The sequence below is a fragment of the Labrus mixtus genome, chromosome 21 (genome assembly GCF_963584025.1).
Source record: "Labrus mixtus chromosome 21, fLabMix1.1, whole genome shotgun sequence".
Lineage (NCBI taxonomy): Eukaryota > Metazoa > Chordata > Actinopteri > Labriformes > Labridae > Labrus > Labrus mixtus.
In genome coordinates, this window is record NC_083632.1 from 12,573,425 (window position 1) to 12,596,067 (window position 22,643).

General features: G+C 38.4%; 1 protein-coding gene across 1 annotated transcript; it reads left to right on the plus strand.

Annotated features, from left to right (window-relative positions):
• Nucleotides 1-792: 792 nt before the first annotated feature.
• mmp25b (matrix metallopeptidase 25b) lies at nt 793-21,946 on the plus strand. The gene is made up of 17 exons (XM_061028334.1): nt 793-999; nt 1,797-1,998; nt 2,150-2,356; nt 4,084-4,166; nt 4,294-4,450; nt 5,401-5,474; nt 6,811-6,943; nt 11,749-11,846; nt 13,803-13,935; nt 14,054-14,207; nt 14,886-15,187; nt 15,400-15,579; nt 17,128-17,212; nt 17,492-17,574; nt 17,797-17,949; nt 19,109-19,402; nt 20,462-21,946. The coding sequence occupies exons 2-17, from the start codon at nt 1,893-1,895 to the stop codon at nt 20,704-20,706; spliced, it is 2,487 nt and encodes an 828-aa protein (XP_060884317.1). The 5' UTR covers nt 793-999; nt 1,797-1,892; the 3' UTR covers nt 20,707-21,946.
• The last annotated feature ends 697 nt before the right edge of the window (nt 21,947-22,643 follow it).

Here is a 22,643-nt window from a genome sequence, read left to right on the forward strand (position 1 = left end):
ACATCTCATATTGATTGGTGACATTATGATGTACTGATGTGTTAAGCCTAATATTACTTGTACCTTACCATCACTTATACGTTTTATGTTCACTATATTGAATGTTTTTATAGAGTATAGTATGATTGTTGAAAAAAGTTACATCAATAAGACAGTTATTAACAAAACCGTTTATGAAAAAACTTAAAACCCTTTATCTGTTTCTTCAATCTGATCGTGACGTTTAGAGCTCTTTTTATTACTTCAGATGCTACACAAAATCAATATTACTAATATGATGCAAAGTTTGTTTTATATTTACTTACTTTTATCTTAATGTCCAATAATCTTTTGTTACCTGGTTCTACGTGGAGTTGATCAATGCAGAATTTTACTACACAATACAGTCTTCAAACATCTTTTTTATGTCTCAAAAAGGAGTAAGGAGTCCTTACTCGTGTGAACATTGCGTCAAATAAATTCAGTTGTCTTGTTGCACTTGTGTTTGTGTAGTAATTCGACACACTTTCAAATGCTATCAATGCTCACTGTTTGTGTGCAAGTTATGCTAAAAACTGAATCCCTTCATCTATTTATCATCTACTATCTCGCCATTATCGTGGCTTTATGCTCCCCTCTCTCGGCCTCCCCTCCTCCTCTCGCTGGCATTAAGTTCAAACTTGACACTGATGTTGACTCACTTTGTCACCCCTCGGTGGCTCCCTCTCTCTCTCTCTCTCTCTCTCTCTCTCTCTCTCTCTCTCTCTCTCTCTCTCTCCATCGCTTGGAGGACAAGAGTGCCCGCAGACGCATTTCTCTCCAGAGCCCCCCCTCTCCCTCTTTCACTCTCTCTCACCCTGTCTAACTCTCTCCATCTCTCTGCTACTCTCTCCTTTACGCACACACAGTGTTGTCAACAAAGCTGGAGAACAAGGGACGAAGGGGGAACAGGGGAATAAAGGTCCAAGGAGGAGGAAAGTAACACGCAGGACCACTCGCAACATTACACCTGGACGCTTGGTAAGTTTACAAAAATCTCGTGCGTTTATGTGTAATGTTCTGTTCAGAGAACATTTCTTTAAAACGGACCTCACTGGAGGTCTTCATCGTCCATAACGAGTTTCTTCACCGCCAACATCGGCAAGTAATTCCTGAAAATTCCCTAAAAATCGGATGAATGAATTCTGGTTCCCCCAGCTGCTTCTTTCGATTAGGTGAAGTTTGACCTTTGACACCATGCTTCTCCAGTAGGTTTTCAGATTTCGCTCTTTGCATTCCTTTCTGACTCTTGACAGAGTATATTTATGAAAAACTGCAGGTAATTTAAGATAAGAGGAGATCAAGAGAAAAGCTTCAATCTGTATTCCCTTACTAAGATAATGATGTTTAACAATACTTAAGCCTTGAGTGAAAGTAAAAAAATTGTCTTGGCTAGGTTTTTATGGAGATTGTGTTCATAAATTTGTTTCATCTGTGTGCGATGTGCTGTTTGTGTCTTTTAATGCAAACGCGCGTGTGTGTGCATGCGTGCTCATTTCTTACCAGCAAAGATAGCTCTAAAAGCAAGTAGCATAATAAATGTCATAGCTTTCAGAGTGGCTTCTAATGTACCTTAGCTCCCAATGGTATACTAGCCTACCAATGTATAACACACACGCGTTACGACAGCGGCCGTGTAACTAACTCCATTTCTGTCTGTCATCATGAGGCTAATTCACCACAATGCCGACCATGTGTGAACTCATGCGATATGAACCCCTCCTTCTTTTTCTTCTTCTACTTCTTCTCCTTTTTGTCCCTCCTCCTTACCCCTGCAGAAAGGATAGTAGGAGTCGAAGGAGGGAGATAGGAGCGAAGGGCGATTGGGAAAAGGGCCTTTATTTTCTCTTCATGGTGGTTTGGACTCTCGTAGTATGTATGAGAAGTTAACCATGCTGAACCTGCAGAGCGGCTCAAACTGGAGTGGACCCAACAACTGGTACCATGACCCCACTGGTGTTCAGACACAACACAGTACAGGTGAGGGGGGGGTCCTCAACACATGTCTGTACTCAAGTTGTCTGTTAAATGAAGTCGTTTCTTGTCACATGCTTAATATTTTTGTGAACTTGTTTGTTTATAGCATTAATCCTATGTCTTCCATTCTTTTGTCACCTTCCCTTCCTGCCAGTGTCTGACGGCTGTCTGCTGGACACAGAGGGCAGCATGGGGGGAGAGGTGGGTGGAGGAGGAGGGGGAACAGGCCGAGGGGGAGGAGGAGGAGTGCCTGTCGACAGGGACGATGGCGAGGAGTCGCAACTGAGGCTGCAGCTGAAGAGGAAGCTGCAGAGGAACAGGACCAGCTTCACGCAGGAGCAGATCGAGGCTCTGGAGAAAGGTCAGGCCACTCGGTGCACGCACACCAGGCTTTCTCCCTCTATCTCTCTCTCTCTCTCTTGCTCTCTGCTTTTCAGCCAATCGCTGCCCCCCATGAGAGTGTCATGACGCAGCTTTGTCCTGCTGCTTTTCCCCTGCCAACACCTTTGTTATTGCAGAACAGTATTTAAACCTTTTTTTTAATAAGCTTTATGGTCAAATATTTATACAAAAATTAGACCCTCAAACTGTTTTTGTTTTTTTGCTTGACAAATGATGCATTAAAACCTTAGAAATATTTGTTGCTTTTTTTTACACTTTTGGACGCAAATGATCCATAATCTAAACTCCACAAATATTCCCGATGTGCTCCAAAGCGCCTCTAGCAGCGTTCGCGATAATGCATCATTACCGAAGCTGTGTTGTGCAGCGAGATCTGGCCCTTGTAGCCTCGTATCTACTGAGAGGCATCACAGAGGCACCCTTGACTGGATATGGCTGCAGCAGGGCCCCTTGAGCTAAATCAGGACGCAATGTCCACTGTGCAGCCAAGTGGAAGTGTATCACTGTGGTCACTGTGTGCAAAATGACATTAATGAGGTACGCTGACCTCAGTGTGCGGCCGAGGCACAATAACAATCATGTGTTGACACAGACGCCAATTATAACCCAGCCAATTATAGCAATTTGTTAGTCAGACTTAATTCATGGGTTCGTTATCGGTGTCATTGTGCAGTATTTATTAATTTATCACGTGTTTGTAGTGTGAAAAAGAAGTTATCGACACCTCTGGTAATCTGTTAACATGAAACGGTCATCACAAAAAAATATAAAAACAAACATCACCAGCCATCGTGCTGCCTTCTCATTTGAAATGAGTTGTCTTTTCAACCAAAGTTCAAATTGATTTATTTGTTTTTGAATCTGCTTTGACATTCTATTCAAACTGACGTTAAGCATCGTGGGACCAGACAGTTCAATTTATAAAGATGTCTTCTTTAACAGACCTGAAACTTCAGAGTTCATTAGGATGACTCAGACTGTCGCCATATTCTCGTTACGACTGTCAGCAACAAAAATGTCAGCAGTTTGTCAACTAAAGATGATGTGACACATAAAAAAGTGATGCTTTAGTATAAGAAAGTGTCAGTGCTACAAAGACACTGTTGTTTAAACAACGCTGAGTCATGAATTAATTTACCTCGAGCCTCTGAGTCAGATACTAACAGAGAAAAGTTTTGATAAATGGATTGATAGAAAAAAAAAAGAAACTCCAAAATGAACAATTCTTTGAGTTAAGTTTGAGTCCTCCTGAGTGCTTAGGCAGCTTCTCAACTTGAATCCTTTCATTTGAACTTTCTGCGTGTTCCATAATGATAAATAATTGATACAAAGTGCAACAGATAAATATTTTAAAGTATGGTTGTAAGGATACATCTCAGCTTCCTGAATTTGTATATTCCATGGCATGATAATTAGCAGTGCTTATTTCAAGCAGGGATTATCGGATATGCAGATCAATATTTGCTGTAATATTCAGAGCATTAATACGTGATTAAAACACATTTGCATTTTAATCTGCGCAAGGAATGAATTCTGCTTTCACATAAAAAGACAGATGCACAGATGAATGCAAAATATGTTAACAGCCTGCAGCAAGGGTTATCGGACGAGCTGCTCTCCAGTAGTCCTGTCATCCTCGATTACAGCTCACACTGTGTGTCTGACATTAGTTAATATCTTCCACAGAGTTTGAAAGGACACATTACCCCGATGTCTTTGCACGGGAGAGATTGGCAAATAAGATTGATTTACCAGAGGCCAGGATACAGGTAAAGGAACCTTTCTAGTTTTTTTTTTTTTTTTTTTTTTACAACATTTATGCTCGACCTGTATAATGTCTGTTAGACGAATGACATTATCTGACACACATGATGAAGAGACGTTTTTGATCGTCAGGTATGGTTCTCAAATCGAAGAGCCAAGTGGAGAAGGGAGGAGAAGCTGCGCAATCAAAGGAGGTCAGGAGGAGTGACTTCCTGTTCACAGAGCCAAGCCCCTCTGACCACTTCCTTCAACACCTCCGTCTATCATCAGCAGCACGGCAGCAGCTCAGGTAACTCAGGTCACCACTCTGTAATAACAATGTATGATTCCACTCATAATTACTTTCTTAGGCTCATTTTGAAAAACATCACTCGTTACAAGATAACAAACCTCAATTCAAGGTCATAATACTTTCGAACTATTTGTTTTTTATTATTATTTTGTTTTCAATTTCAGTTGTTAATGCTGGTTTGTTAGTACAGTTTGTATTTTTGGTAAATGCTCAGCTAGTTTAGTTTAGTGTTAGTTTATTATTTTAATGGATACTTTTCAGGCACAAGACCCAAAAGGGTCAGAAATCAAATTGTGTACATAAAAATCTAAATATCCTACCATTAAAATGTATCCAATTGGACTCTAACTAGCGCTGCCGTGCTGTCACACCAAGACTGATTGGAAACACAGTTTGGTGACATCACAGCGTCCCAATATACTCAAAGAAAAAGCAAACTGAAGGCTTTTTCTTTCAAATAGAATTTACTTTAAGTCAGACGTGAACTCACAATGTAGTTTCAGATGTAATGTAAGGCCTTGTTTTTTTTAAATTTAAAATCAGTTAACAAAAAGGATTTTCTAGTTGTTGTAATTTTTTTACTTTTCATTGACGATAATAACCTTTCCTCAGAACTCTTCTTGACTTTTTAACGCTGGAAAACCAGCAGAGTCTCCATTAGAAGTGCATCTATATTACAACACTTCCATTCTGAGATGTTCTCATCACAAGTGTGTGTGTGTGTGTGTGTGTGTGTGTGTGTGTGTGTGTGTGTGTGTGTGTGTGGTCTGTGTGGTGTGTGTGTGTGTGTTTGTGTGTGTGTGGTCTGTGTGGTGTGTGTGTGTGTGTGTGTGTGTGTGTGTGTGTGTGTGTGTGTGTGTGTGTGTGTGTGTGTGTGTGTGGTGTGTGTGTGTGTGTGTGTGTGTGTGTGTGTGTGTGTGTGTGTGTGTGTGTGTGTGTCTCTCCAGGGTCCATGTTGAGTCAGGCTGAGTCGTCCCTGCCCAGCTACAGCTCTCTGTCAGTTTTCTCATCCGGAGTTCAGGTTGGACATTCATCATTCATCATTCATCATTCATCATCAGCACCTCCCAAACTTTAGCAAAGCAGGTCATCTCCACACAGCAGAACGGAGATATTCACTTTAGAACATCGGGGGCATAAATGTAGATATACAATAAAATATCATACAATGTATGTATGCAAATAAGAATACAATCAGATACATAAATACAATAATAATAACACTGCAGGTTTTGTGCAACTGCTAAGTATTTTTTTTTTCAAACAAGCAAATATATTAAGTCAGTTTATAAAACTATTATGTGTTGTCCAGATCAATTCAAAAATCATATAAGATATGTGCAACAATGAGTTTCTTTTATTATATTTCATAATCTTATTAAAGATAATATTTTAAATAACAGTAATAATGAGACTGAAAGGTAGAAAACCTGTAAAAAGGAAGCATGATTTTAAGCTTATATATATTTACACTCTGAAGAGGCTTAAATGTCAAAAACAATCTCTGAAATCTGGTTTCTGATTTGGTGTTATTTTGTTGGCAAGCAAAGTAGTCTGACTAAAGATTAGAAACCAGTTCTGGGGCTTCATTTGCATTGATTTGATCAGAGCACCGAGTAAAGGGAACTCTGTGGGTTTCCTTTCACGGTTGTATTTTAAGACAACAAAGGTCTTTATCAGTCAAAGTTTATCAAGCTGAACAATGTGCGCTGAACCACAAGACTCAGAGGTCAAAAGGTCTCTGCAGCGTGACCCTTTGTTTGGGGATCATAAGTAATTAAATTAATTATTTTTTTCAACTGGAGGGTTCCAAGAATTCTAACATTGTTTGTCAGAAGTAGCAATTACAGAGCTTCAGGTTAAATGTATTTTTCTTTCTTTACTTATTTAAAAACAGCTTGAGACTCTTATTTCGCTAACTTTCCTGCATGTGTCAGGGTTTATGTATATCAACCTTCACATTTTTTAAAAACCCCTTGTTCTTCATTGGAATACATTTACTTTCAAGTAGAGTTTGATTGTTTCTAAGAGGTTCACAAAATAGTGATGACAAAAAAAACAATAACTTAAATTGACAAAGTATCAGTTCAAAAGGCAGTGCAAGCCAAATGTAAAGATGTGAAAATATGTGTAAAAATAAGACATGTTATGCAAAGAAAAACGGCTGCTCCTGTGATGTCACTGTAGCACCTCCTTGTGGTTACATTTTGTCACAACTAAAAACTGCCTTCATGTAATACAGGGCAATGAACAGAACAGGCTTTATACTTCTTATTGAGCAGCTCCACAGATAACAGTAATTTTATGTTGGTCCATTTAGAATCTAATCTTTATCTCTTCTCTCCCTTCACTTTCAGTCCATCCCTCCTCAGTCGGCCTCCTCCTACTCCTGCATGTTGCCTCCCTCCCCCTCTGCCCCGCGAAGCTTTGACTCCTCAGCGTACTCCTCCCCTCACCTGCAGACCCCGTCCTCGGCCAACTCCAACACCGGTGAGTGTTATTTAACACACAAAAAAAGAGACACCTACTGTCTGTTATCTCTGCCTGCTCACTGACATTCATGCTGAATTGAACTTTTTCCTCTGCCTCACACTGACACATGTTTTTTTTTTTTTTTTTCTCTCCTCCACTCAGGGCTCATATCGCCCGGCGTTTCAGTGCCGGTCCAGGTTCCAGGAGCTGAGCAGCAGAGCATGAGTCATAACCTGGGTCAGTACTGGGCCAGACTACAGTGAACTACAGACAATCAAAAAGAAGAATAGGAGGGACACAAAGGGGGCATGTAAGATAAAGGTGTCAAGAAAACAATACGGGGACAAATATGTTAAAGGAGGCACAGGACTGCGATAAAAAGGGGGCCTCGATGAGTTAAAGACCCCGAAATGCATTAAATGTTTACAAATTCAGCCAAGAGCAGCTTTGGTTGCACTTGGCAGTAGCTCTGCTGGTATTTGCTTAGTACTATCAGGTTGCACTCACTTTTTTTTTGTACATAGTGTAAATAATAAGGCTGAGAGGGATTAATAGTCAGCCTGAGATGTGTTAAGGATTACGTTAAAGTCAGGATTAGGATCAGGTTTAAGTGAGGATTTAGGTTACACCATCTATTGAGATGCAACAGGTGTAAGAATTTATTATTATTATTATTATTATTATTATTATTATTATAGGGTACTTTATTTGCCCTAGATTCTGCTCTTTTAATTCATTAAAGTTTGATCCTATTTTATTTGAAGAGCCAATGATTTGGCTGAAAGCTCGAAAAAAGTCAGTTAGCGGATTCAAAAGCCAATAATCTTTTGTAAGAGATTGTTTGATTTATGTTGAGATTAACTTCATTGTTGCAACAAAAACAAAAGTGTGGGAAATGCAGCATGAATAACAGGCTTGGAATGATCATTCTGCCACAGAGAACTACTTGAGTAAGTGATGTGGTTGTACTAAGTAAACATCAGCAGATGTCTGTATAGTGAAGTGTAACCACAGTTTGTTTCTTGTTACTTGAGCAGCTCAATGACGTTGTTATATGACGCTTGTTCCCCAAGCATTTGCTGTGTGAGGCTACTGTGAAGAGTTTGACTTGCTCATGGCAATCACTTTTACTTAAACCTTTAAACCTAAAAAACAAACAAAAAAAATGTAAAAACCTGCCTACCCTGCCAGCAACATTACACTAAGACTGATACTGCATATTTTTGTACAGACATCGGTGTATGATGACGATAACTGTGGAAATTGTCAGATATTATTGGAGGGAAGAATGTAGCATGTTGTGGACTCAAATCATCCCGCACAAATCATTAAGGATGCATCGTATCAGTGTCGGTATCAGATTCCATCTGGTGCGTGGCTGAATATAAAGTTATTGCATATTTAAAGGTATCAAATAAAAAACACAAGGTAAAGCATTTTCATTTGATTTTACAGATATACTGCAGCAATTCTAAATAAGTTTAGCATTGATATTTATTTGGATTTGTGGGGATTTTTTATATATCCTAAACTATCAGCCAGTGACAATCATGTATTATTACACAGCACAAATAACTCTGAATGCAAAAACTTGCAAGACAATCAAAGCAGGAGGTGGAGAAGATATAAAAACGGCAAAACTGTGAAATTCTTGCATCACTGTCCATACAATAGCAATGACATTATCAACTGTGCATGACCAAAAACAAGCTGCTATAGACAATCAGCCACTTACAAAAGCAAAAGTGTACATGGCAGGGTTTAACCTCTGCTCACCGTCCTCCGACTATCAGTTCTGTCGATGCATCTCAGTTTAATCTGCAAGAAACGTCTTTCAACTCTTATTTATTTGTCTTTTCACTCGTTCACATAAGTCCTCTGTGTTGTTTCTGTTGTCGTCATGTGTTGTGTTAGTACTGTATAGCTACCAAGAGTCAACCCTTTTGTGAAGGCCTTGGATCCCTTTAATGAAAATAAAAATGTGTGTCATGAAAATCCGTTCAAAGATCTTTATTTCTGATGTTTTATTTCCTCTTTACAGTCCACGTAGTTCAGTTAAAAATGGTTGAAATAACATGGTGGTATAACTTACAGAGAGGAAATGTATGTTTTACAGATGTATATTCTAAAATATTCATCACCTTTACTAATAAATGTTTCTATAATTTATTTAGGCAAATTTAGTATGACGTAAAACATGTACGATGTATGATCATTTTATCTTTTTTAAAGACAAGTATTATTTTTGTTTTGCTTTTGTTAGCTCCTGGAATGATTAACTAGTAAAATGTGTTTATTTGAAGCAAAGTGAGCACAGGTGTAGCTGTACACTGCAGGGATCACTCCGTGTAAAGAACCTATAAAGAAAACAAACCATTTACTGTAGTCCCTCTAAAATCCATGGAACATGCAGTTTATGTAATTTCCTTTTTTTTTTCTTTTTTTTTGGGGCGGGGGGGGGGGGGGGGGGGGGGGTGAAATCATGGGTTTGAAGCTTGTTTCTGCTGCCCTCAAGTGGCCAGAAAATGTTATTACAGGTTTCAAAGAATTAAAAAAAACACGTTTTGGTTAATATGTTGCGTTGGCGCCATGGATGGATATAACTGTCTTTGTAGTATTTATTTAAGGTTAAGGTAGTCTGTTATATATTGGTGTTTTGGGTTATTGATTATTATATCATTTATTAGGATTATATTGAGTAGGGGGATATCATAAGTTAAGTTGATTATCTTTTTTCGTTAATAAAAAGGTCAAGCTTATTTTACGTATCACAGTATTCTTTTGAAAGCGCGTCGGACAAAGACATTAGGCCCAACCTCAGCCTCTCAGCGGCTTCATTGTTCAGGAAAGCCGCTATATTTTGTATGCATGTTTATCCCATTGATCCAACAGACCCATGTTAACTTAACTTAGAAATGACTGTCTTTGTGGTTCACAATGCAAAATAGGGGTTAGGGTTAGGGAATTGAATAGCTCTAACACTGTTTTAATACTATGATACCACTGAAGAAATGTCTGTTTACAGAGGAAAAATACATCTGGCCTGAAATGTGAGGGCATAGATTTCAATAGGCTCCAAGCGACGTGAAGGTAATATTAACATATTAAAAGATATTGCTGTGAAGTAAGGTCCCAGTAATACTTTCTTTGTAAGAGGTGTGGAGTTGGGGAACATAGGACCCTATATAGGATATAGGCCCACAGTGGTTATTGGAAATGTTTGTCACCTTGTTAAAAAAAAAAACTTCGACCAACCCCCTGGAGCTTCTTTTGAGGTCCTTCATACCTTTAAAGTGACAACAGTATAGATATGAGTGTGTCATAATCATTTATACTGAATGCTGGGAATCTGAAGGACCTTTATGTCTTCCTCTGGTGCAGCAACATGAACTGGTCATCACTGAAACTGGACCACCATTAGCTGGGCAGCCTTTTGTGCTAATGGTCTGACTCACTTGGATCCCTGGAGGATGGTCAGAAATTAAAGATGGGAGAGGAAGGAGAGGGGGAGGAAGGGAGAGAGAAAGATAATACCAGTGATGCTTTGCAGAGAGAATGACCCACCAACATAATGGGACTCAAAGATGAGATGAGAGATTCCAGTGCACTCCAGTTTAATGTAGCTTCACCAGTTTCCATTCAATGTGAGCCGTCATAAGAACTTCGTGTGATTAACACTTGCAAATATTTCTTGTTGAGAAAAAGCTTCTACAAAAAAAAGATTTGGCGAATCATTTTTGTAGATTCATTCCATGTTGACTAATATTGAAGAACAGGGATGTCAGTATCACAATAAATAATCAAATCACATCGAAATGCATTTAGTCAGTGTGAGTGGGATGGAAAGTAAAGCTGAAAATGTTTTTCAACTTTTTTTTATCCATCAGTTCCATTTAAGTTTTAATTTTCAGAACTACTGCCATTCTTATCAATATTGAGAGCATACTCAGCAAAATAGTTCTAAAATAAACCTGTCACTGAATATGGAAATAAATATTATTAATGAAAATGGAATAATCTACAGACATAACAACAGAATGAAAATAATGAATGAACTTAAAGATTTTGATAATGCCATCTAAGCTCAATTCGAATGAATAAAAATGTAATTTTTGCATATTTTTTTAACATCATTTTAATGTCTGCATCTGTGATATTATCAATCAAACATCAAGCCCCATCAACTTAAACGTCCTTCACTAAAAAGCAATAATAAGAAAACACGTTTTGTTTTTTTCTTCTTCCTATTTTTCAGAGATGCCTTTTGTCTCACTTTGGAGAGAGTACGAACAAATGTTGGTCTATATCTTTTCACAAAGAGTTTTTAGATGTCATAATGTCGTCAGACTGTTTAATTTCTCATTTTAATATTGTCACACCTGAACTCCTACATACTGTACAACCTTAGTTAAAACAAACTTGAATCAACACAAAGGACGGCGGCAACTACTTTTAGAGATGTCTACGAAAAGTGAAATTCAGATCAGATTTGTGGCTTCGTTTTGCACCTTTTAACAGCTCGCGCCAGTGAAACCCAACGTAAAGAATGAGTATGACGACACATCACGGAAGACGTCTCACTGCTCTGTGAGGGAGAGGGGGGGGGGGGGGGGGGGGGGGGGGGGGCTAAGAGATTCGACTGATCGATCAGCCCAGCCTAGTCCCAAGAGAGACTGAAGGGGAGACACAACGGTGAGCTTTGTTTCACTTCTCTTCTTCTCTTCTTTGGATTTCAATTGACTAATAATAAGCTACAAATGTTTTGCTTTCTCCAAATAACAAGAAGTCTTCTCTTGATAATGTCAAGCGTTTTCTTTTTGCAGTGACTGGGATGGAGTTGGGTCTTCTGCTGTCGATGGTTTTCACCTTAACGGGAAGCACATCAGCAGTGCCAGTGACTGACCAGTACAGCAGAGCAGTGGTAAGTGTTTCCTGAACTTTTCTATTTGTGTTTTGTAAGGTCTCTTAGAGTCATTCTGATTATTCTTTAATGTTTGATCGAGTTCAAATTTATTTAGAACAATAGTACATATCATTGTTTTAAAAAACAAAAAACAAAACAGGGGCTATACTGAGGTGGAATGATAGGCTCTGTGTGATTTTTGTATGACTATGATCATTTTTTGTGTGTGCCAGATACATTAAGCCTATAATCCATGCCTTGCTAATATAATATTATGAAGTAGAAAAGATATCGTGCAAAACATAATGTTTGTTTTGCCATCCTTGTTCATTGTCCCAATGGGCTTTTTGAAACTTTTTTTTTTTATTAATAAAAGCAGGATGACATATAGAGCACATGATATATTACACAGAGGCTGGTGAACATGATATGGTGGTCAGATGACTCATCTGCCATTAAAAAAAAAAAAAAAAAAAAAAAAAAAAAAGGCAGATTTTTTTGTTTGTGTATTTGAAGTAGGCCTGGGAGATATAACGATTGCGATGATTATTGTTATATAATTAATTATTGTGACATCATTTTTGCTCAATAACAAATGTTTGATAGATTTAAACCTATACATTACACTCAACACATACATTGATAGAAGGGAAGCTGTCATGGATTGTCCAATGTTTTTTTTTTACACATCTTTTTATTATTTTCATAATGTGTACTATAGCCAGCATCCTTAGAGGTACATACAAAAAAGAAAAAATAATGAGTACAAGAGTATACTGTCCTTCTCCCTACTCCCCCACTCCTGCCTATACAGCTTGTTTGTACACAAAAAAACTGTTGGTCTTGTTTTGCCATTAAAAAGAAAATCTAATGAAACTGTTAAAAAATACAAGTTTTAATGTGTTAATGGCAGAAATATACTCGAAGGGCTGAGAGGGAAATATAACAACTTGTTGTGAGCTCAGCATGGCAAGAGAACACCTCAACTACTGCACGAGGGTGAAGGAAGGGAAGGGCAGGTTTCAAAATCACTGTGAAGTAACTGAGTTTGAAATTCAACAGGAAGCAACAACACCAGATCAAACCGTTTATTTTACTTCAGTCATTTTGAATGAAGCTTGCACTGTGAGGAACAGTTTGAGTATAGTAACATGTGAAGTATCAAACAGCCACCATGACATCAGCAATGGCAGGAAATATATCATTAGAGATCAATATCAGTGATGTTGTTCTGTCAAAGTAATTCATCATCAAGCGATATACTGTACCAAGCTTGAAACTGCATTTGAGAACAGTTTGGTCCTTGTCTCACCATTCCCAAACAGTTGTAGATGGTTTTTGAACATTAGCAACAGAAACTTTTGCTGAACTACAGATTAGTTTCATTTGAGCTGCTATTAGTTTTAACAGTGCCATCATCAAGGTTCAAAGTCCCTGTTCCTTACTAAAATGTTCCTTTTACTATGATTATTGTTGCAGACATTTTTGTTAATTAGATAGTGAAAGCTAAAGAGACACAGGACAGTTTATATAGCACATTTCAGCAACAAGGCAAGTCAAAAAGCTTCACACAAGACATCAAAAGCATCACGATAAAGAGAAAAGGAAATATCAAAATAAAAAATGTAAGAAACACTAAAACAAACCATTAACCATTAGAGATTAAATATGAAAATATTAAATACAATTAATAAGAAAGATCCAAAAGAAATGCAAAACTATTGAAAAAAATACCTAAAAATACATAAATAACCTCACATTTCTAATGTTGATGTTACCGAAGTTAAATTCCTTGTGTGTGGAAGCATACCTGGCCAATAAATCTGATTCTGATTCTGATTCTGATGTTATCTGCTATTGCTCTGAAGTCCCACACTTCAGAGTATATTCCCAACGGACACAGATTCACTGTGCTGAATATGTGATGATGTACAGATTAACAAATTTCCGCCTGTTTCTTTTTTTTCTGTATAGGATTGGTTGAGCAGGTATGGCTACCTGCCTCCTCCTGACCCACGAACAAGTCAACTACAGACCAAAACGGGGATCGAGAACGCCATTCGTGTCATGCAGAGATACGGGGGAGTTCCTGAAACCGGGGTGCTGGGTAATGAATTCTCTGCTTGGGTATAGCAGGGCAAAGCATTATGTGTACTGTATGTTCGATTCACACGTCATAATAGCCTTTAATTTTCTTTTAACGATGTGATCAACTTCTCTCCCAGACGATGCAACCTTCAAACTCATGTCCACACCACGGTGCTCTCTGCCTGACATTGTTGGGAGTGAGGAAATGCTGAGAAGGAGGAGGAGGGCGGTGAGGAGGAAGAGATACGCGCTGTCAGGCCTTAAGTGGCATAAGACAGACCTCACATGGAGGTGTGTTTCCTGTCATGCTACATTGTGGCTTATCGCTTTCCTTTGTTAATCATAGAGCTATATTTATCATTATTTCAGTGGTTTGGTTTTCGGAGAAGTTCTTTTTGTGAATGGTCACATAAGCTTAGGTCGGTGTATTTTTTAATGTCTGGAAAACTAGAAAAAAAAAAAGTGGTCCAAAAATGTAGTTTAAAAGCGCCGTTAAAGGACCAACTGTTTCAATACCTTCATTATTTTTCTGTAGCACTCAAAAATGCTTCATTTTACAACATGGTTTTCAAAAATTGCAACACATGGAAGAAGGGGAACTTCTTTTAGCTGCTGACTATACATATTTGGTGCACTAGTGGCAATTTAAGGCAGAAGTATTACGAATGTTGGATTCATTGGAGCTAGAGTAATCTTTTTTTTTTCAGTAATGACAGGAAGCTACGTGCAAAAGTGTGGCTTATTGATGTGTGCATTCATGAATGAAGTATATCAGTTATTGGTTATACGTGCAATATTTGTTAGAAGGATGTTTCATTGTTGAGTTTATTTTATTCATTGGATTTGTTTACGATAAGAGACATTTTGAATATTCTGAACATCTTAATCAGTGTAGATTAAATGGCCGTAGTCTTTAGGCTATTATTTGGTTATAGCCTACTTTTAATTAAAATCTATTCCTGTCTTTAGTGTCCACAACTACCCATCATCACACTCCCCCAGCCTGTCAAGCAGCTTGGTGGTCAACATCCTGACTAACGCCTTCAAAGCCTGGAGCGACTCGGCCCCCTTGAGAATCCTTCGGCTTGACGTTGACAGCAGCGGGGCGAGACCTGAAGGGGACATCAAAGTGTCTTTTTCCCGCTCGCTTCACAACGACGGGTACCCTTTTGACGGGCCGGGTGGCACCCTGGCCCACGCCTTCTTCCCCACCGGGGATGAAGTTGCTGGTGACACTCACTTTGATGATGATGAGATCTGGAGCTATGGAGGTATTTCCTAATTCGCATCATGGCTTTTGGGATATACGCTGGTTAAGAATAGCTGTTCTCAAGATTAAATCTGTCTACTCACATACAAAATATAATGAAAAAGTTATATACAGTAGAGGAAAAGAGATGTTATACTTTGTGACGACAAACCCAGAATTAAACATTGTTCAAGTGATCCAGTAAGGTAACACTTGCACTTCACACTTCCTCAGGTGACGCTGGCACTACCGACTTGTTCACAGTTGCAGTCCACGAATTTGGTCACGCACTCGGCCTGTCCCATTCCTCCTCTGATCCGTCCATCATGAGGCCTTACTACCAGGGCCCTGTGGAAAATATCCAAAGATTCCAGCTGGCCCAGGACGACAGGCTGGCTATCCAGCAGCTTTATGGTCAGTGAGAAAGTATATTTCATCCCTTTTACAGAATTGTTTTTTTACCAAGTCTATTTGTCCGATACATTATTATCTAAAGATTTTGTATTGGTTCAATGCCTCTCATAGCTACATTTTGTTAAGTTTTTGGCTAATGGAAGTACAGAAATAGAATGTAACCTACAAATAAAGAGATAAGAAAAGATGTAGGCTAGATTGCAAAAGATAGATTTGCTGTGTGCATGTGTGGGGAAACAAGCCTAACACTAGTTTAGTGTAGCAGCTCTACATGATATCATAATCATGCTAATATCTCTATGAAGCTGTGTTTAGCAGTGGTCTAACATGCTCACAGCAACATTCTGAGAATGAGATGGTAATATTTACAATGTTCCCCACTTTAGTTCAGCTATTAGCATTATATACAGTATTTATAGCACTCAATTAATTACAGCTGAGACTGGCCAGATTTCTTTTTTCGTTTTTGCAAGTGTGACAGGCTGAAAAAATAAAGCTGTAGCTAAAGTAGGCTTACTAAAACGGCAGTTCATTAAATGTCCACTTGGGGCTGGCTCCAGTCCTTGATAAAATGCCAACTACATAGCAGAATTAAAGTTATTTCTAGCATAGAACAAACAACAGTTTTGGTTTCTACAACTCATGTATTCATTCATGAATACTACAATAGATGAAGGCATAAATGTATGTATAATTAAGGGGTTTGTTTGCTTTGATTAACAGGTAGGCGCTGCTACCTTACTGATTTGTGTCCACTCAGCTAATTCAACTAACTGAAATAAAACCTTTTTTATTCAACATCCTAACATGGTCACCTCTTAATCCATAACAATTTAGATGGCAACAGCCAATTTGCCAAACATCATTATTAACATACAAATTTTAACCTGGTGATTGCATAAGAGGGAAGTCAGTGGATCATTTAAGTTGTTTGAACAAGCATAAATGTCGACACCATGTTTTGGTGCAACACATTCAATATTTATTGAGACATTTTAATGTGGGCCAAGGTAGTGGTCAGCCAATCAGCAGTCTGACCAACATTAACATTCAAGCAACTTGCATAGCTACAAATGTTTCTGAGTTCCTTTTGTCCTCTTATCTTTTTTTTAGATTTGTCAGACTACAGGATTTGATTTGTATAAAATGTTAACTGTGCATGTAAACGTGGTCTCTGCAGTGGGCTCTGGCCTGGTAAGTTCCCCCAAAATGGAGAAGTGGCCCTGAAATCCAAGAAAATAAATGTTTACATGATGATTAAGCTTAATAAAACACTCCAAGAAGTATATGAAAAGCCAATCAAGAGGGCAAAAAACACCCTGTAATAAACTATTTTAATACTGGAGCACTAATGTGTGAAAAGGTGCACACAGGCAACAGGGGGTTTCAACAGCTTCCTTCCGTGTGTTAAAAATAAAGCGTGTTCATCCTGTGTGTCAAACCCCCAGGCAACTGAGAAGAATGTTGGCCGCTTGCCAAATTTTTTCAGCGCTTTCATCACTTTGCACAGCCTCTTCTATGTTGTCTGCTGACATGGTTCTGTTGTAGGTGTGAAGGGTGACGGGCCACCAGGTGGTGTTGATCCTGATGTCCCACGCCTGCCCAGTCCACCTCCTCCCAGGCCGACACAGCAGTGAGTAGAGCCAGAGGAAACAATAAAAAATACTGTTCATCCATTCAGACAACAACCCATAAGATATGCATTTACAAACTATGAATGGACTTTCAAAGCACTCTGCACTCTCTTACTCCCAGACGTATGAATGATGAAGAGTATTTTAAGACCATGTGTTTCAGATAAAAGCCCTTTGATTGAGTCTAGCTGTTGCAGTGATGTCTGTTATTGCACCCTCCAGTGAGTTTTTGACTAACTACAACCAACAAATTAATTTGACTAAATTTTCCATCCAAGTTCCGACCCCTTGTTCAACGAGCGCTGTCAGGGTGGCTTTGACGCAGTGGCAAACCTCCGAGGAGAGGTCTTCTTTTTTAAAGGTAAGAGGAAAGCATCAGGGATGCACAAAGTAGACATTTTATGAAATAAATACATACTTTCAATTTCCCAAACCAGTGCTAATCTTTGTCATACAACAAAAATATATGCAGAAGTTGAATCTATTTATGTTTCATAGATGATGCCCCTCTACATCATCTGCTCTGTGTCTGTATACTAAGTCACACGTGTTTTTGTTGTGTTTCTTTTCTTTCCTTGTACAGGGGCAAACTTTTGGAGGACTAAGCAAGACAGGTCTTTGGTGTCCTTCAAGCCAGCTAAGATCAAAAACTTCTGGATGGGCCTTCCACCAGGAACAAACCGGATCGACTCTGTGTACGAGAGGAAGAGCGACAGCGCTATTGTCTTCTTTATTGGTGAGAAACAAACCCTGTGTTTATGTGTAGGTTAGGTGAATCTAAATCTGGTAACGCTGAGTCAAAGTCAGAGGTAAGAACTCAAAGTCAGAACTCTTCCTCCTCCTATGTATCTTCCCTTTTTCACACATTATTAATAACAGAACAAGTTTTTCTAATGTTATTTTTTTTTACTTAGAACATGCAAAGTGATGTTGATTTATTTTAATATATATATATACATACTTTTGAGCAAGTTACAGAAGTGTTCACTAGATTAAGACTTTTTTTAATGCATAAACAAAGTATTCAAAATATGTTTATATGTTTTCTTATGACAAACACGTTTTCAGTAGGGAGATTCAATTTGAGTTATTATCTGCATTTAATATCAGATTTGAAAGTTTTTGAGTTTTAAAGTTAAATTTGGACATGAGCTTTTTGTTTAAATGAAAAACATAATGAAAATCAATTGTTTCACAAAAAATTTTACTTCACATCAAATATTTTTAAGATCATTCAAGTCTCATTAAATGATAGTAATGTATATAAAATAAAGCCGATACTTGAAGACCAATTAGGTGGACAGGGTATTAATTGTTCTTTTCTCCAAAGCTAAAATCAGTTCTTGAGCATTTTGATTGTAAGGTTGCTCCTTAGTTGCTGCTTGATGTTTGAAAAAATGGTCACCTGCAAGGGTTTTTCTAGAATTAAATAATTTTCAAGATACTCCTGATCTGTATAGCACTTCTGACCTACCTTGGGCCATCTTGATTTTGTAGACATTTTTGCTACACTAACTACATCTGGCCAGTGGATGGCACTGTGTGAGATGATTTGCTAACATCCACTGAAGTAAGAGGTTGAAGCTCCTTCATCAAATCCTGATCAAAACCCATGCATTAAGTGGGAAAAGGCTGTTGAACAATTGTCCGCTATAGTGACTACTATAGATCTGTTAAACTTTGAGAAAATTAAATTCACCTTTTCAATTGTGAAATTTAAGTAGGATAATGTTTAAATAAACACAATGTTGCATTTTTAATCAATTCTTAATCATTTTTATTGTCATAATTTAATCTACTCATCGGGCTTGTCAGATAAATAAATAAAATGAGAAACAAAATGTAAACCCACAACATCATGATATAATACAAAACCAATTCTCATGTCTATCCAGGATCTCAGTACTGGGTCTTCAAGGACACGCGTGCCATGAGTGGTTACCCTCGGCCGCTCTCTGATTGGGGAATGAAGACAAGCAGCGGGAGGGATGTGGAGAAGGTGGATGCAGCCTTCATCTGGGCCCACAATGGCAAAACGTACCTGTTCAGTGGTGGGGAGTTTTGGAGGTTTGACGATACCCGTAAGGATGAACAGGGACCCAGGCAACCGGAAGTGGGTTACCCGCGTGACAACAGCCTGTGGGCGGGAGTTCCTCCTGACATGGATGACATCATCAGCTGGGGGGCAGGTAATATAGTGTTCAGCCGCACAAATAAGTGATGAGATTTTGACACCAGTGCTAGACAAATAAAGCTGCATGTGTGAATTCAAACATGCACATTTTTCATGCGGAGATTATCCATAAGGTTCTCCTGCCAGCCCCTTGGTATTTTTTCGCAGAAAGTTGGAGTGAGCCTATGTTAGAAAGCAGCAGAATATAATCAGGAGAATTCAACTCGAGCGAGTAGGAGGGGTTGTTGATGTTCTTACCTTCGGTCGATGCGCAGCCACAGATTGATGACCAGGACGACCTCTGTGCCCGTAATTAAAGTGCTGCATAACGTTTTCTCTTCGCCATGTATGCTCACTGATACGAAGGCAAATATTCTCTTTTAGTCTGTGAACATTACTTCTCTTTGTTGTGTTTTCGTGTGATTGGACAGCAGTAGAAAGGGAAACGTAGACTCACACAATTTTGTACTTGTGGTCATGTCCAGAACATATTGAGATTTGTCAGATGGTTCTGGTGATTTGAGGAGAGACTTACTGCCTAACCAGCTGCAAAGACAAAAAACGCAGCTATATTTCTGCGTTTTTCTTCTAAGAGTGTCTTCAACGACCATCTTCTATAGAAAACAGAGCTTTAAGCGTTCCTGTTCAGACCCCCCTATGGGCACAAGACATTCTTTCCCTTAAACCAATTGGGATCTGGTCTGATCTGCCGTGTTTCTCTCCACTTGCTTTTCCTGTTCTTCTGCCACTAAGACGCAGGAACTGCTGATACATGTGAAGTCTACACCAAAAGGATCTATGTCCTTGATAAAAGTGAAATCCAGCAGTGCAATATTACAGCCTTTGCTTGTTTTGAGGAAAATGACTGCCATGGAGCTTCCCTTTATGAAGACGTAACTTTGACTATAGTCAAAGTACAACATTTTAATCCAGTGTTGAGCATAAGTATGTCCTAGCAGAAAATTAGACCATTGAGTCAATGTTGGTGTTTCGATTCCTACTAAAAGGTTTGTGTGTAGTCCATTGTTTGATTATAATTTTAAGGAATGAGAGTTGCTCTCCTATTGTTTTTTAGGAGATGCCTACTTCTTCAAGGACAACCTGTACTGGGTGTTGATCAACGGAGGACTGAATCAGGGAGACATCACACCCAAATCAATTGCTGTGGAATGGCTCCAATGTCCTGCGACATCCACTGCAGTAATTCCTCAGATACCAAAGGAGTGTCGCTGTGACTTGAAAGGATCATCTTCATTTGTAAGAAGCAGCTGGCTCCTCCTGATCTCTGTTATACTATGTGTTACTTGTGCTTTCATTTAAGAATCTGCATCTTGGCAATGGAATCAAAAACCACATGCCTGCAGGTTTTTTTTTTTTTATGGTCTCTTTAATTCACTAGAGTAAAAAAAGCTGTTCACATCATCATCCACTTAGAGTACATCCCAACCCACAAGCTGGTTTCGTATTACATTTTAGTGTCATTAAAAGCATATATATATATATATAGAGAGAGAGAGAGAGAGAGAGAGAGAGAGAGAGAGAGTTTTAATATATATTTATATTAAAACTCTGCCTTAGACTTAACCAGGCCTATGCTTTGCCTATCAGAACATATTGCTGACCTGTGAAAAAAGTACATTTGCGTCCTATCACCCTCTTACTATACGTTATCAGCCGCTCTTTTGTGGGTATCAGATTACATGGAGTCTGTGTAGGATAATGTGTGGTAATTCAACACAGAAAGGCATGCAGGCTACTCCCTCATAATGAGGTCTTATGAAAGCAACCTATTTTGTGACCGGCGTACACAATCATTATTTAGTTTAATAGACAACTTCTTTATCAGAGTGAATCTTTTTTAATTAAGAGTAGAATTGTGCCTTTGCACACAGAGCAGACTCTTTTCAGTATGAAATGGCCCCATTTTTGATATTTTGTATATTTTTGATTTTGTACATGTCAGTAATGGATATGAAATTAATATATTTGTTCACATTTTCTAACAGTTGATGATATTAATTCTGCTTGACAGTATTGTTGCAGGATGCACTTTGACTCCGTACTTTAAGATACTCTGCACAGCAAATGCAGCAAATGTTGGAACAAAATCGGTGCAAAAATCAGTTCACAATGTGCCACCACCATTGATGTTCTGTGATTGTAACCTTTCAAACATTATCAGTGTTGCTGTTAATGGCTGATATATGAAATGATAAATTATTTTATGACTGAGAACAGGAGGGGGGGCTAACACTTTTCAAAATGACTTTAAAGAATCTAAAATACTATAATAAAAAAAAGGAATTTCAATTATGTTTTGGTATGATTAGAATTTGCTGACATGTGTTGCTGCTTTAGATTTGAAGCTAAGATCTGTAATCATACTGCAGTTAATCATCTGATGCTTAAACTTAGTAGGTCTTTTTGATTTGTATCCATCCATAAAATGATTCCTAAGGCTAAATGTAATCACTCTAAAGGTGTGTACTGAACGTTGTTTTGAAGCTGCAGGTCTGTGTTAGAAGTCAACAAAATAAAAATGTTGATGTAAAATATCAAATCAGAAAAATATTGCCTTTAAATTGTTCTGTTCTTGTGGTACCATAGTCCCAATCTAAAACAGTCTTTAATCTCTTGATCTATAACCGCTGTCAAACAGGCTGTGTTTGACGTCTGTCTCACTATCTCACGATCCACATTTTGCCGCACAATTTGATAAATCTTTACAAAAGAGAACATGCTGCTCATTCTCCACTGACAGGCTGGTCACCATGAGACCACTGATTGGTATCTTTATTAGGAGGATCCTGTCCCCAGGGCCATGACTAAGAGCAACTTATCTCACCGACAGTAATCACAGGAGGAATAGCAGGTCAGGGCAAAGCTAGTTTAGCCTGACTAACTAGTGTTTTTGGTCTCCTCATTGTCAGATGACTCTTTTTTTCTGCTGTCAAATGTCTTCATTTAGGAACTAGCAGCTCTTTCAGTAGGGACACTTCAAATAGGTTACAGTGTACCCATTCAATCAATGAAGAGTTCAGAGTGAATCAATCAATGAAGGTGTCAGTGGCACAGGTAATTTGATAAAGTTAAAATCACTCAGAGCAACAGTTACATACAGTACTGTATGTCAGTTGTATATGGGAGCAAAGTGACTTGGAACAAAATGGCAAAGCTTGAAGGAAACTACACCCTCTGATAAATATACTTGTTGGAGCCATGGATGGATATAATTGTATTTGTAGTATTTATTTAAA